A 14,894-nucleotide genomic window follows, 5' to 3' on the forward strand; every position below is an offset into this window, starting at 1 on the left:
TGGTACTAAGCCACTTTTTCTCTCTGGTATGTGAGGATTGGATGAAAGTCAGGCTGTGGAATAATTCTGAATGAACTATAGGCTGGTTTATACCAAATTGTTAATGATTCTCTAATGTGCACAGATGGAAAAAGAGTTTGCACTGTGGAGTTCCATGGACTTGTAGAACTACTGCAGATCTGGCGACTACAGTTTGCTTCCTTTATTTCACTTTTCTATTTTCTTCCTCATCTTTTTTCTCTTCTAAGTTCTTTTCAACATGCATTTCTAAAGTATAAGTTAATGAATTACTGTAAGAAAGGGAGAGGTTTTCTTCCTTTTTTTATTTGATGTTCATGCAAGTTCTTAAGCAAGGCTGTGGTTAAATCATGTCCTACTAGCCAGATGCTGATGGGTGAGGTGGGCAATGATCACCAGAGAAACGCTACTTTGTAGAAAAACCCACTACTTTGTAGTGATGCAGAACAGGAAACTGGGAAAGCCAAATACTACATGTTAGAATTTAGTGAGAAAGAATTATTCAGAGAGTTGCAAATCAATATGTTAGGTGGCAAAAAATTTTGAAGGTTGCATTTATAACAACTGAAATTTCAAATAATTGCAATGACCTGTCTCTCTGCATGTTGCAGGCATTGAGCTGATCTGTGAAAAAGACATTGATCTTGCGACACAGGTTCAAGAACTGCTGGAATTCCTTCATGAGAAGCAGCATGAGCTGGAGCTTAATGCTGACCAAACTCACAAGAGGTTAGAGCAGTGCCTACAGCTCCGGCACCTACAGGCTGAAGTCAAGCAGGTGAGAGGTTTTAACCACACTTAAGGGCCTTAAATGGGTTTTCAGCCATTACATATATGCAAACTGCTAAACCAGCTTCTGCTGAGTCACAAACCTTTAGGTGAACAATCTTAATCCCCCTTTCCTCAACAGTACTTGATTTGCTGACAGATTGCAGCATGACCCTTTACAAATAACGAAGGGCTCTGTTCCCTCTGGTGTGCATGTATTTGGCTTCATGAATAGTTATGGGAAGTCTGCGCAAAACTGACCCCGTAACTTCTCAGCTGGAGAAGCTGCCTCAAACTCCCATGTGTTCTGGGAATATAATGATATGATTTGGGATCCAGACTTAAGCTGTTGTTGAGAAATGGCCCAAAGCAAAGGATAACTGAGTTGTGAGATCGAAGTATGACATTACAATAGTTTCACCTTTTCATTTATTGCTATACATCTGTTGAGCTGCAGGAATCTTTAACATCATCTGGGTGGGATAAAGTATTCTGTCTGTGGTTTCTAGATCCTTGGACTTCTTTAGCCATTTTAGTATTGTTACATTGCCTTTCTTCCGGATTTCATTCAAGTGTAGGCAGTTGTGTTCTGCCTCCCTAGGTTTCCCTGATGTTTAATTTGGATGACTCACGTTTCTTTGTTTTCCTTTGCTACACAGGATAATGTTATACTTCCTGCTTCCTAATCCATAGGTGGCTTCACACTTCAGTGTATGTCTGGATTTCAACAGAATGGTCTTGGTTTCGTTAGGAAAACCAGGAGCCTTTTCCAGACACCTGGAATATTCGGGTTTCCATTTTACCAGTACAAATGCAGGAGGTTTTGTGGTGTCTTTTTCCAAATACTGTAAGGTGTTCATGAAAAAGATTTGCTTCTTTGTTGTTTATTAAAAAAAATAAAAAATAGGCAAATACTGAGTGCTCAGTACCCATGATCGTAGTTATTCTTTCTTCAAAAGTGAATATTTGAGTGACGCTTTGTCTGAATTGTTTTAACATAGCTAGCAAAAAACCCTTCATTCTCAGATGATTCTCAAGCTAGAAGCTGGCAGCACCAACACCAGTGCATACATTTTCTTTCAAAGTCCGCTTTGGTGTGAATATTTTGCCAACCCTAAATGAAAGTAGCACAGAACTCTACTAAATTTTTTTGAAAATGTAGTCATTTTGCATTTGTGATAATTGAAGGCCAACTCCTCATGAAGCTCCAGAGCTCTATAAAGTGTTTTGACCTTTCTTCTGGGAAGGGAAAAAAAAAAAGGAGACTCTGTGATATTCATAATCACCACCTTAATATGATTATGAAGTATATCCCTTTTTTCCACCTTAATACGATTATGAAGTGTATCCCTTTTTTCCATAGGTTCCCAAAGTTTTTTTACACACAACGTAGCTGAGCTTGGAGTTTTGTGCAGTAGATTTATGATGAAGTAGAGATATTTTAACTTATGATGGAAAATAGAGAGGAGTGATATGAGTAGCAGGTTATCGCTATCTGACCAAGTGTCACTAGCCCACTTGACCAGGATGAAGTGCCAGTAGGTCAGCCCTGTGGCTGCTCCTGGAGCCATACAGTGGCAGTCTAGCACTCTCTGCAGGTACCTGATGTTACTTGTCTCATTATCAATTATCTGCTGGGCCTTAACAATTTTACAACCCAAAATCTAACCAAAGGAAATGGTTTTAGGACTGAACTATCTAATACTTGCTTGTGAGAGGAAAACAGCTGCCTTGAATTAGTATTTCCTTAACAGAGCTTAGGACCATCAGAGCCTTCATTACTGTGGGACCTTTCAGCAAACCAATAGTGAAGAGTCATTTTATTTTTTCAGCTGAATACTAAGGACTTCTTTGCTTATTAACCTATAAATTACCACAGCTACAGTTTCCCTTAGAAAGAGACAAGTTAATATATCTGTGCCCTATCTCTTTGGTTTCCTGTTGATGAGTCATATTCCCAACCGTTCAGTGAAATTGGGAAATATATTGATTTTGGCTTGTAGTTCATCTCCAGTCTGGTCCAGATTTCCTTCACTTTCTTTTCAGTGCATCTGAGACGATGGATGATCTCATTACCGAAGTGCTCTCACTCTTGCGAATCAGTTGAGATGTGGTTGCCGCAAGACACCTTCTGTAGCCGTGGTTAAGTTCTGCTGACATAGTAAAATTGGTCAAGGCTGCTACATGTACATGTGTTTGCATTTTGATATAATGGCTTATGGAAATACAAAGTCTTTTAACTGTCTCTATCTATTTAAGTCTCATTTACCAGGGATTTCTGCTTTATATCATATGCACCAAGGGTTCGAATGCCAAGACAATGAATCAAAGTTTGAGGCCATTAAAGCGGAACAATTCCAAATGAGATGTTCTGCGAACTGCTTTAGAGGGGAAATAGTATAGATCAGTGATTCACAAACTCTTTGTTATTAGGAAGGATCCTGCTCAAGACTGATTTCCCCTCATTTGAATCCCACTCATTTCCGACAGAAACTACAGAGCTTGGATTGCTTACATAAAAGTAATAGCAGAATAGAGTTGTGGAGATCACTTTAAAAAACAAACTCTCTAATGCTGCGCTTGCAGCTGTTTGGCTTCCCTGTCACCTTATTTTGTGTTTGTGTGTTTTATTTCTTTTTTTGATAAGTGTTGAACTTGACCTAATTTACTCCCAGATATCCTCACAGTGTCCCACTACACTTATTTTCCAGGTTGTTTTGAAATGTATTTATTCCTTTTCATGTGCTTGTTACCCATCCACTTTTGCTGTTTGGCATTAGATTCGCTTCCAGATGAATATGCCCAAAGGATGATGCAAAGTAGTCATTCGAGACACACTGAATATATTTGAGTATTTTCCCAATGTAATGTCACAGAGCTCCCGGAAACCTGATGCAGTTTTGAACATGGCTAAAATTAGCAGAAGATGTCCTTGCTGGTGGTTGTGTCTGGGGTAGTAAGAGCCTCTCAAAGAAGGTGCAAAAGGTCTAGAGTTGTAAAAGATTCACTTACAGTATTTTGCTTTTTAAACTTAAAAATCTTTTCCACTGTAACTTGACAGGTATCATTAGCAATGCCTTAAGTCTTTTTTTTAGAAACATCAAGGCAGGTGTTTGGACGACACTAACCCAGCAGACAGAAACAGTGTGACGCAGAGCTCTCATTTCTTAAGGAAGTCTGCGCAAGAAGTGCCTCGCGCTCTGTTTTTCTTGTAAGGTCTGATTTGGTGCTCAGTGAAGGTGGCAGAGTTTTGGGGTATGAATTGTAGAAAAACTTGGTACTATTATTTAATTTCAGAGGAGCCATATGCAGAAGTACCCTGTTTTAAGCAAATTGGAGTCAAAGGTGGGAGTTGTTTCAGAACTGTGGTGGTTGCCGTGTTAGACAACCCATGCCTTGCAGTGAAATTGCCCTCCGGTGGCAAGTGGCTTTAATCTAAGTTGCTGTCAATGCGCTTTTCCTTCTTGATTGTTAAAAAAAAAAAAAAAGCCAGGCTTTTAAAAAGAGTCTTTGGAGATGTATTTAATTCCAGAATTACTTAATCACTCCTTCTACAAAGTTGATAAAATCTGTAATTTGTTGGAAATGTCTGTTTAAAACTCTTTTGCTGTTGGCCTGTCTGCACGTTGGCAGATAATGGTGAATCTATTAATACAGGAAATGATCAGAGAAGTGTCTTGGTGCTATATTAGCAGCTTCTATATATATTGTAATGAAAAGGTATTAGGTGCTATATAAGTAGGAGTCAATTTGTGAGCAGGTCTTGTAAACCAGATACGAATGCGTAAATGCTCTCTTCCAGACATTTCACAGTCTACTTACAAACCAGTGACACAATGAAAGGCTCTGCAGGTGACTGGGTTTTGCACTTACTCTTAAGAGTTGGGTATGCAACTGAAATTTTTCTTACTGTATGTAAACAATCCACACACAAAAGAAGAGGGGGAAAAAAAAAAATTAAGAGAAAAACATTACTATGGAAAAAGATGATGCAATCCTAAATGAGGCCCTGACGTTTAAGTGTTAGAGTTTTGGAAGTAAAATGGAATCATTATTTAAATTCTTTCAAGCAAATTTGCTAGTGCTTGGGTGCTCCATGGGCCTGGAAGGGGGAGTGCAGGAGCCCCACAGCGAGCGCCTGAACCCACGCTCTGGGGGGAGGCGGGGGGAGCACAGCTCAGGGGTGGCAGCAGCCTTGGTCAAGAAGAGTGCTGTCAGCATTGCTGACAAGATGTTGTCCATCGGAGCCTGACCTGAACTGCTTTACCCTGAATATTTTTTAGTCAACAAGACAGTTGTACACAAGAATGCACATGTATCATTAACACTAGAAGAAACCTGGCTGCTTTCGGTTGTATGGTTCCCCATCCTCCTTACTCAACCTATTAGCTTTTCACTAATCGAGTTGCTTTGTTTTAAGACTGAGGTTTCCAGTGATTTTATTACTATTTAGAGACTCAGCTATTTATGTGAAATCTCCATCAAAACCTCTGTGGCAGGTTTTGAAAATTTCAGCTCAAATGAAAGCTGTACCCAAGAGGACCCTGTCATGCCCTGATTGTATTGTTTTTTGTTGGTTTTTTTTTTTTTAAAAAAAAAAGCTACTGCATTTTTATCATACATACTCAGTATTTTCTACACTCTAAATGGCCCAAGCCAGGATATATCACAGTATGTAAAATGTGAAAGCGTGTCTTGCTTTATGATGTCCTCACTTCCAGCCTTTCCCAGACACGGTGATCCTTTGGTTAACTTCAGCTTTTGGTACCACGTAGTCGGTAATAATGTAGCTTTCTTGTCTGATGGATTATAGAAAATGCCAGCCAAAAAGATTGCCATATGATAACCTGATTTCTTTTCCTTTAAATCTTTGTTGCATTTCCCACAGGAACAATAACACCTGCTGATGAAAGAGAGAAAGCTGACAAATGAAATCTTCCACGCTGTTGTATTGAGTAGAATGTAATTTTCCACAAATTAGGGTCAGCTACATGTGTAGATGGTTCCCCTTTCTTTCTCCTAGGGAAAACTCATTTTCCTACCCTACAGGGAACTGAATGGCTATAACTAGGGTGATACATGATGTAGGGATAAAAACCAAAACAACAGAAAATCCCAATTTCTTTCAGGCAATTTAATGGATCACTTGGTGAAAATGATGGCACAAAAGGGAAATTACCGTATAGACTGTTGCAGCAAAATCAGTTTTGGAGCTTTGTAAATCACAAGCTAAATTTAGGGCAGTGATTGGGCAGTCAGAATTTCCTGTGCATCTGTGAATTGAATTCGGCAACTTTCTGTCTTTATGGGAATAACTTGACACCCACACAGGTAGAAAATAGGCTTTGAGACAACACAGCGAAGAAATAGCACGTGTGTTCTGGGTGCTAATTTTCCAAACACATGTCTTAAAATAGCAGAAAATGTTGCTGCTTAAATGAATAAATATAAGCTTGATAGATTAATTATGTATATTTAGGATTTGATTCTGCAGTCGTTACAGCATGCATTGCATGTCTACAAATAATTTGAATATCCCTGAATAAAGCCTCTTGACTAACTATAAAATGCAAGGACTGGGATTTCTTCCTACCTCTGCGTGCAGGTGGAAACTCCATCTTGACCCCATGTCAGACGAAACCACGAAACCACAGAAACTGTGTCTATTCCCTCCTCACCCCTAAGCTCTGACCTTTGTGTGAAAGAAACACAGGCAAGGGGAGCAGAAAGGAGTTGCAGGGTCCGTGATTCCAGTTGGAATTTTGAAAAAGAGAGAGACCTTTATGTTTGATTTCAAATCTCCCTCATTACGCTTTGTGGTTTTGCCCTGGGGTATTTGCGTAGGGGAACATTCTTTTTTGTGATCAAACTTGGGAAATGAAAGCTCTTTGCTATCCAAATATCAGTATAAATACTTTGGAAGTTTAATTCTTCAAGGAATAACTTCTTCAGTAAGATCTTTGCCCTCTAAGAATTTATGTCATTAAGACCTTATCCTAGATTTCTTTCTGCTCACTGATTCAGCTTGAGACCACACTGGGTAAAGTACGTTTTTGTTAAGCCAGGCTGAAAGATTTTCTGATCGGTGACTACGCAAACCTTCGTACTGAAGCACCTTTTCCATAAGTACATCCTTTCTTTACAGGTGCTTGGCTGGATCAGGAATGGTGAATCAATGCTGAACGCAAGCCTTGTCAATGCAAGCTCCCTCTCTGAAGCCGAGCAGCTCCAGCGAGAGCATGAGCAGTTTCAGCTGGCCATAGAGGTAACATGAATAAGTTAATTTTGTTTCTCCTTCCCAGGTGAACATCATACGAAAGGTTATCTCTGTGGTATTAATTGCTGCTTGCTTGAAGGAAGGGAAGGAATAAAAACTAAAAAATCAACTTAATCATTAAACTTGTAACGCAACCAGAGGTTAATAGTGAAATAAACTATTTATCATCTGCAGGTAATTCTTTGGCTGTCAGATATCAGCCTTCCCGTTCATGAAAATGACACTCACGCATCTCTTGATAATTTCTTTGGTAAAAAAATAAGATTAAAATTCGCAAAGTGATCTGAAAATGGGAAAAGTCTGTGAAGTTGGTTTCTCCCCACATCCAGAATTTGCAGATCATTTCATAGCATTCATTTATGAATATCTTTGTTATTGGGTAGTGCTTTCGCATGAAATCTTTGTTTCATTCAGCTCTCCTTTTGTTGACAGCAGAAGAGACGTTCATTCAAACCCACATTCTCAAATAACTTTACTTTGAAGAAGAGGCAAGAGGGGCGATTTTTAAGAATTACCTGCAAAACTGAGCTTTTGCCCCTGCTTGCCCTGGAGTAGCACATCTTTGACCTGGGCCTTGAAAACTAATTGAAAATAACCAAAACCAAACCAAACTTTAAACTATGAAAATAATATTTCCATAATGGAGATTTGAAGAGATGCCTGATTTGCGGCAGGGGGGGAAGTGTCTTTATGCCTTGTGGTAAACTTTAAATAAGTCAATATACATTATAGTGTTGCTAGTAAGTATAGAGTTTAAATCTCAGCTAATGACCTATTTTGATTCAGCTCCACTCACACTAAGGAAGGAGCAGCTGTTGCAGCTCCTAAAGGAAAAGGAAGAAGTTTTCCATCAATTCTGTATGAGCTGGCTGGTACCAAGCTGTGCTGACCACATCTTGGCAGCCGTCACCAGACAGCGGTGGGGAACAAGACACCCACTGGCTGTGTTATCCCAGCTTGCTGCCATTGGGGAAGTGCTTGGATTTGGTGGTAAATGCAAATCACAGAGGGAGAAGAGGGTTACGCCACAGTAAGGGGAAAGCAAGTTTTCAAAGGGAGAAAACACTAGATTAAATATTTAAAGTGTTTAAAGCTCAATATGGGGAAGAGATCAGCAAGGCACACAGGGCACACTGTTCTCTAAAGGCATTCTAGATGTGGAATTGATTTTCAGTTGAAATCCTTTAAAGTCTATTTAAAACAAGTATTACAACTCTAACATCAGTAAAGCAGCTGGATATTAAATTTAACCAGTTGTTCTTGAACATCTTCCTAAATGTTTCTGCCAAGTATTAATCCTTTTTTTTGCTAATAGCTTTCTCTACATTGCATTATTCATCAGTGTATTACCAGATGATTTCAAGCTTCTTTCCAGGTTCAAGGATTAGATCATAAAAGTATCACATGAGAATTTGTCAGCAGCAGTTACAAATGGGATGCAGAACAGGGGGAGTCTTTGGGAGATTTCAGGGCTTCTGTTCAGAAGATTAAAATCAAATACTGGACTAAACCATGCCTGAACACAGTTACCAGGAGGCTGTGAAGGGCCGGGGGCTATTTTCCTCTCAGCAACCCACAGAGGAAGGTGTAACCGCCACTTGGCTACTCTAGAGGAGCTGGTGTAGGCTGGGGAATGGGACAAGATAATTCGGTCCTGCCTATGAAGTGGCTACTGAGTAAATTGGGGAACATTGGAGAAAATGGCTTGACTTCCCCCAGCTCTGCCCTTAAAGGTAGCACACTGTAGTTCTAATATGAGTGAACTGACTTTCATAAATGTGTCTTGTAGGGGCTGATATTTCTCATATAGTTCATGACATTTAATAAGACATCTTCATGTCTTCTGGGGCAGGAGAGGACAATTAGACACATGAATAAAGCTGTTGATGCCAGCAAACTGCCTGGCAAGAGTCAAGTCAGGGTGATTAGGCCCATAGTTGGCCAACTCTTTGGTGTTTGCTTTTGTATCTGCAGATTGTGTGGGATGCAGTCAGCACTGAGTACGGGCTGGGTGGGAGCTCAGCACAGCAGCTGCCTGCATCGGGGTTGTCAAAATGGATCCACTGGGAACCCCACCCCGGGTTGTTACCCAAGGGGCAGTAGCAGATCGGTGGAGCTAACCCATCTTAGCCAGTGCTTGCTTGTCCCAAGCTTTAATAACATGTTGCAAATGTGTGTGAATAATTGAAACTAAAATGCTTTGCAGAAAGTAACTGTTAACTGAAGATAACTCTCTGAAAATGTTTCACTCTCTCGCATCTCCATGCTCACACCTCGCTTCACCTTTCTACCATACATCTGGCACATCTATACAACCTCTCTTTCCTCACCTCATACACAGTCCCTCTTTCATGCCACTTCCTTACAGAAGACACACCAGAGTGCCCTGCAGGTCCAGCAGAAAGCCGAAGTGTTGCTACAGGCTGGACATTATGATGCCGATGCTATCAGAGAGTGTGCTGAAAAGGTGGCCCTGCACTGGCAGCAGCTTATGCTGAAGATGGAGGACAGGCTCAAACTTGTCAATGCGTCGGTGGCCTTCTATAAAACCTCTGAGCAGGTGAGCTGAACAGTGTCATATCTGTGCCATTGCATATTGCTACAGCCTGGGATTTAGCTCCCAGGCTACAGTTCGGAGGTCTTGCCTCTCACCAAGATCTGCGGTGCAGTCTTGCCACATTTCCAAAATCTTGAACTGTTCCGAATACCTGCTCTGCCAATACCACTAGGGAGCAGTGCTCATTCTTCTCCCTTTTCCTTGAGTAATCCCAAAAGTAGGAAGAGTGTGGCTTCAGTCAGCCCTGCTTGCCCTTAAAAGCCACCCTTTGTCTTTTTACATATGTTTGCATGTCTACATCCACACATTAGGTGCGTACAAACCTTTCTGTCACCTGAATAGGGCCAGTGTTGAGCCCTCTGGTGACTCTCAGCTGGTAAACACCAATATGAGTGCACTCCAGGATGTCGCAGCGCTGGTAGGTGTGGATTTTCTACTCTGACCCTGAGTGCAGAGGGTCTTTTGCCAGCAAGGGATCTCACAGCATTGGCAAAATTAACTGAAAGGACATTAGCTCCATTGGTATAGAAATGCTAAGCCACAAGTGGAAACCGAAGTTTGAACTAGTCAAAAGCGTTTCTTTGACAAGTATTGTAACAAAACCAACCAAACAAAGGCAGCACTTTGCAATAACTTTCACCTTAAAGTTTTCAGTGAAGCAGTGTAATTCTTGAAGTTGATTTTTTTTTAGTTGTCCCCTTTCCAAGGGGAATAATTTCTGAAATCCCACCATTTTTATTTCAAGTTCTCATGATACCAGAGTATCTGCTTTTCCTTGAGAACTGCTTGCAATTAATTACCTGTTACTTTGTGAGCAGTACTAGCCAGTGTTTTCGCTGGTAGTTAAACACCACCATGGTGAAAAAGATGTCAAGATATGAAGGGATTTCTCCTAAATCTGTCTGCAACCCAGATAATTACAGCAGTAACCATTATACGTTAAGAAAACTTTACTTAATTCCAGATGTCCGTGAATTGCAAAACACATTCCATCTTGGTGCTGGTACGGTGGGATTATTCATCCCTTGCACAAACAGGGGCCATTTATACTGCAGTCAGTGAGAATTAATGTCATAGTGTGGATACTGGAGTAGCCTTGCCTGATGTAATTTACTGCAGCCAGGCAGTTCGTCTTAGCACGGACATTGCAGGAACCTGTGGTTTTATACAAAAGGCAGCAGTGATTTCCATTAAATTTTTTATTGTTATTATCACACAGTAAGTTCCTCAATTAGAGAACCAGACATGGGAAGGTTTTTTTAGCACAACTAAACATATCATTATGGAAAGTGATTATTTTATCCTTAACATCGACGCTGTCGATGATCCTTGGGCCACTTCTTGGTGTCATTTATTTAATGCATTTTTAAGATTATTTAAGATTAATTCATTCCGTATAATGAATGTCTTTCACTGTGAAGAGTTTCAAACAGATTTACAGCTCCTGATGCATTCAAGATTGAAATGAATTACTGCTGGTAAAGGATAGTGAGAAATGAAAACCATTAAGGAATTCATTAGTGCTTTAGACAGTCAAATACAATGGCCAAAATACGCATAGCCAGTAATTTATCATTTCAGTCTCTCTTCCTGTTTCCAAGTCATAGACAAGCATACTGCAGTGCCCACCAGTTCATTCATTAGTTGTGTCTATTCAGCAAATGTTTAGGACCAAGATCATTCAGTCTTTGAATGCCTCATAAACTCACTGCTGCAGGTAGTCTGTCGTCTCCTCTTGGGCTGCACGACTGATCTACGGTCCTTAATGGTCAGCTTCCTGACTGGATAACAGTAGGTTGAGTAATTTACTGGATCCTGAATTCTCTGAGTATCTAGAAAAAGCAGATAAAAGGGTGTAGAGGCTGTCACAACCAGCCGAACTTTTTCATGCCTCTCTTTCCCAAGTATACTATGTTCTTGCTATAACTGGTGGAGCCCTGGTTTTCAAATAGCCCAGTTTCTCTCTGCATTCATTGACAGCCCACTTTATATAAATTTCTGTCATCGTCTTAAAAGAGAGATGATATTTGCATGTGCAGGACCCATCTTTTCTGAAAAGATGTGAACCCCAGGCAGTCCATCTGCTTTAATTTTTTAAGTCACAAAAGTTTTCAAGAACTAAGAAGTAAAATGGAAATGTTTTTCTGTGCCTGAATAACACATGGGGCACTTGCTCTCAGATAAATGTTTGAGGGTGAATGCTGGTTTGCAACCAAGCAAGAAGATGATTTCAGATTGTCAAATGCATTACCTCCTTGAGCAGCCTGGCAGCAGGGTAAGTTGGTCAGTTCACCAGTTTTAAAACTGAGTTTGGCGTGTTCATGAATGGAGTTACATGAAAATGGCCTGCATTGGTGGGGGGAGGATTGGTGGGTGACGCTGGAGTCTCTTCCAGACTATGCTCTTGAGCATGTAGGGTCCTCTGAATTACAGCTGTGTTCATATAAAGGTTGCAGGAGTGAGCGAGGAAAGGGTGGACATGGTTGCTGGACCTCCAGCAGTAACTGACTGGATCTTGAGTAATCTCAGCAGTGGAGGGTGTAGGAAGAGCCATCTGGGAGAGAAGAGGAAAGTTCCAAATGGTCCTGAAAACTTTTGCACTTTTTTTGATGTCTGCACAGGCCACTAAGAGTCATTCTCAGGATCTGCAACACAGAAGACTCAGCCTTGTCTGAGGCCATGGCACACACAGTTTCCAGACTGTTTTGATTTATTTACCTCATTCCCATTATTGTACCAAGATTCAAGATACTTGTGTAAGCCCTGTACAGTGGAACACCTGCATCCACCTGTGTTGCGACACTGATTTAATGTCTATTGATTTCCATCAGTCTTTACAAAAGCCGTGTAGGGAGCAACTAACATGCAGCTGAAGAGAATTAGTTCCAGCTTCAGACTTTGTTTCGGGAAAGTATTTAAGCATGTGTTTTTCTTTAAGTATGTGCTAAGTCCCTTGACTTCAGTGGGATTTAAACACATCTAAAGCACCCTTCCGGAATAGGGATTGTTTCCTGACTGATCCACTGGGACCAACACCGACCCCTGCCTTGATTCAACCTTTTGAGCTTCCCCCTGATGATCCATTGGAAGAGAAGAAAGATTTATCACCCTTAAACCAGATGAATTGCATCCCAAACAGTAGAGATCCCTATGGGTCAGAGAACTGCTAGATCATTCTGTCCAGGGCCTGTTTCATACCCGCTTATCCTCCGTGCCAGGGCCCATAGTCTAAAGCATTTAGATTTGAAATGTCATTGGTCGTAGACTTTTACTGAATATGTTTCTCCTGATTATGATTGTAGATAACTGAATTGTTGTTTATGGGATGTTTCAGGTGTGCAGCGTATTAGAGAGCTTGGAGCAAGAATACAGACGGGATGAAGACTGGTGTGGGGGTCGAGATAAACTTGGACCGGCAGCTGAGATAGACCATGTCATCCCTCTGATCAGCAAACACCTGGAGCAGAAAGAGGCTTTTCTCAAGGTTTCATTTTATTTCTCTAATAAATCGGGAAAACTCCCCATTAAGTAGTCAGTTTAAAGCAACGTTGGTGAGTTTGAGAGGAGGGTTTGAGGTGTAATTCCTGGCTGGCTGTATAAGCCCTAGGCTAGTTTCACACCGTGATAGTAGGGGTAATAAGCATTATCATCAATGCATATCTCAGACAGATGTCATCAGGACTAATTAGGTGGTATTTGCATTGCACTTGAAGGATGTTAGTTGTGCTGGTTCAAAGTTCAAATTCTCATGATTACATATGATGAGCATTATAAAGGACAGGTATTATACAGCATTTTGGTGTTGGCTGGCTTATACAAGCCATCCAGCATTTCAAATTCTGTCCTCCAAGCCAATAACTGAAGAACTACAAAAACTGAAGCAATTGTGTCTGTGGAGGGCAGCACCAGGATGGAGACGGAGATTTCCTCCTGCCTTCCAGGTGCTGCTTTGTAAGAACCGTGGAGCTGACAGGCTGACAAGTCAACTGACAGCCAGCCTCCCACCTTCCACTAAAACTGATTACAACATGAAACTACGCTTGCAGGCAAGGCTTAAGAAATTATGCCGCTAGATTGTACGTTTTTTGAAACAATGAGTACTTTTCTTGAGAGATGGGTTAGCTTTGGTTAGATTGAAAACGTGTGATGTACTAGCTCTTTACAACCAGTTGCTTTCTTATTGTCATTAATTTACCTTAATATGTAAGTATCAGCCGCTATATTCAAAATGACTTATGTGTTTTAATACATTTATGAGGCTGCTAGTTTATTACTTGAGTTTATTGCCTCTTAGCTGAAGCTCTCATGTTCCCATATGAAAGAGAACTCCTCCCTGCAAAAGAAGCGGAGAACTCCCTTGGGTCTCCTTTGCTCTCTTTGCTCATCTTCACTGATTCATTTTGGTGGGGGCTGTTTTTCTTAGGCCTGTACACTGGCACGAAGGAACGCTGAGGTATTCCTCAAGTACATTCACCGCAACAATGTCAGCATGCCCGGAGTAGCAAGCCATACAAGGGGGCCTGAGCAGCAAGTGAAAGGTTGGTGCACTGGTGCAATGACAGCATTGAAGGTTTTGGTTTCTTCCCCCTCTACTGTGTGGTTATCTTTATGTTTGTGAACATGCTGAGAAGACACCTTAAGTTTTGCCATCTGCTGTTACTAAAATGATACACAAGCCCGACGCTTTTAGCAATGGCGGTGAGCACTCTCTGAAAGTGATCCCTCCTCTGCTGGGCATGAGTTCTTATACAGAACTCTGCTGTTGCAAGTGGTGATGGGGGGGGAAAGGAAAGGGGTTTGAAACACGCATTCTGCCTGGCTTCTCTTGGCAGGAGAGTCCATGGGAGTGACACTGTGCCATCCCCCATCATGTAGGTTGTCAGCCAAAATGATCAGGCACTATTTTGCCTTAATATCTAAAAATGCATAAACAAATAAGCATATATCAAATACAAGGTCTAGATGCATCCTGTTGCTACTGAGCACTAGAAAAAAATTAACCCCAAACTTGTTTGTGCCTAGGATGGATCTGCTATTTCTTTTTGTCCCTGGAATCCTATTTGATGTCCTACCACATCAAACAAAAAGTATTTGTAGTTACTTTCCTTTAGTCAAAGAGCACCATTTACAATGAGCTGATACATCTGAGATGTTTGAAATATTTCCACTCCTCTCCTTAATTAAACAGTCGTTAACCTGTGCCTAGCAATGCTGCAAGGTACTGATAAGAATGAGCAAAGTGATTCTGCAGAAACAAATCATTTTTTTAATTAT

The 14,894-nt window shown here is 40.9% G+C and overlaps 1 protein-coding gene across 12 annotated transcripts in view; it reads left to right on the forward strand.

Moving 5' to 3' along the window:
* The window catches only part of KALRN (kalirin RhoGEF kinase), a 522,320-nt gene that overhangs the window by 343,597 nt on the left and 163,829 nt on the right, over positions 1 to 14,894 (forward strand). For 11 of the 12 annotated variants that reach the window (XM_074595384.1, XM_074595391.1, XM_074595388.1 and 8 more), the window contains 5 exons: positions 630 to 796; positions 6,932 to 7,051; positions 9,405 to 9,623; positions 12,955 to 13,104; positions 14,044 to 14,158. In XM_074595384.1, the coding sequence (XP_074451485.1) occupies positions 630 to 796; positions 6,932 to 7,051; positions 9,405 to 9,623; positions 12,955 to 13,104; positions 14,044 to 14,158 (771 nt within the window). The remainder of the gene's footprint in view (positions 1 to 629; positions 797 to 6,931; positions 7,052 to 9,404; positions 9,624 to 12,954; positions 13,105 to 14,043; positions 14,159 to 14,894) is intronic. The other variant, XM_074595386.1, reaches the window with a different exon arrangement.

Source organism: Larus michahellis, chromosome 7, assembly GCF_964199755.1.
Source record: "Larus michahellis chromosome 7, bLarMic1.1, whole genome shotgun sequence".
NCBI classification, from domain to species: Eukaryota; Metazoa; Chordata; class Aves; order Charadriiformes; family Laridae; genus Larus; species Larus michahellis.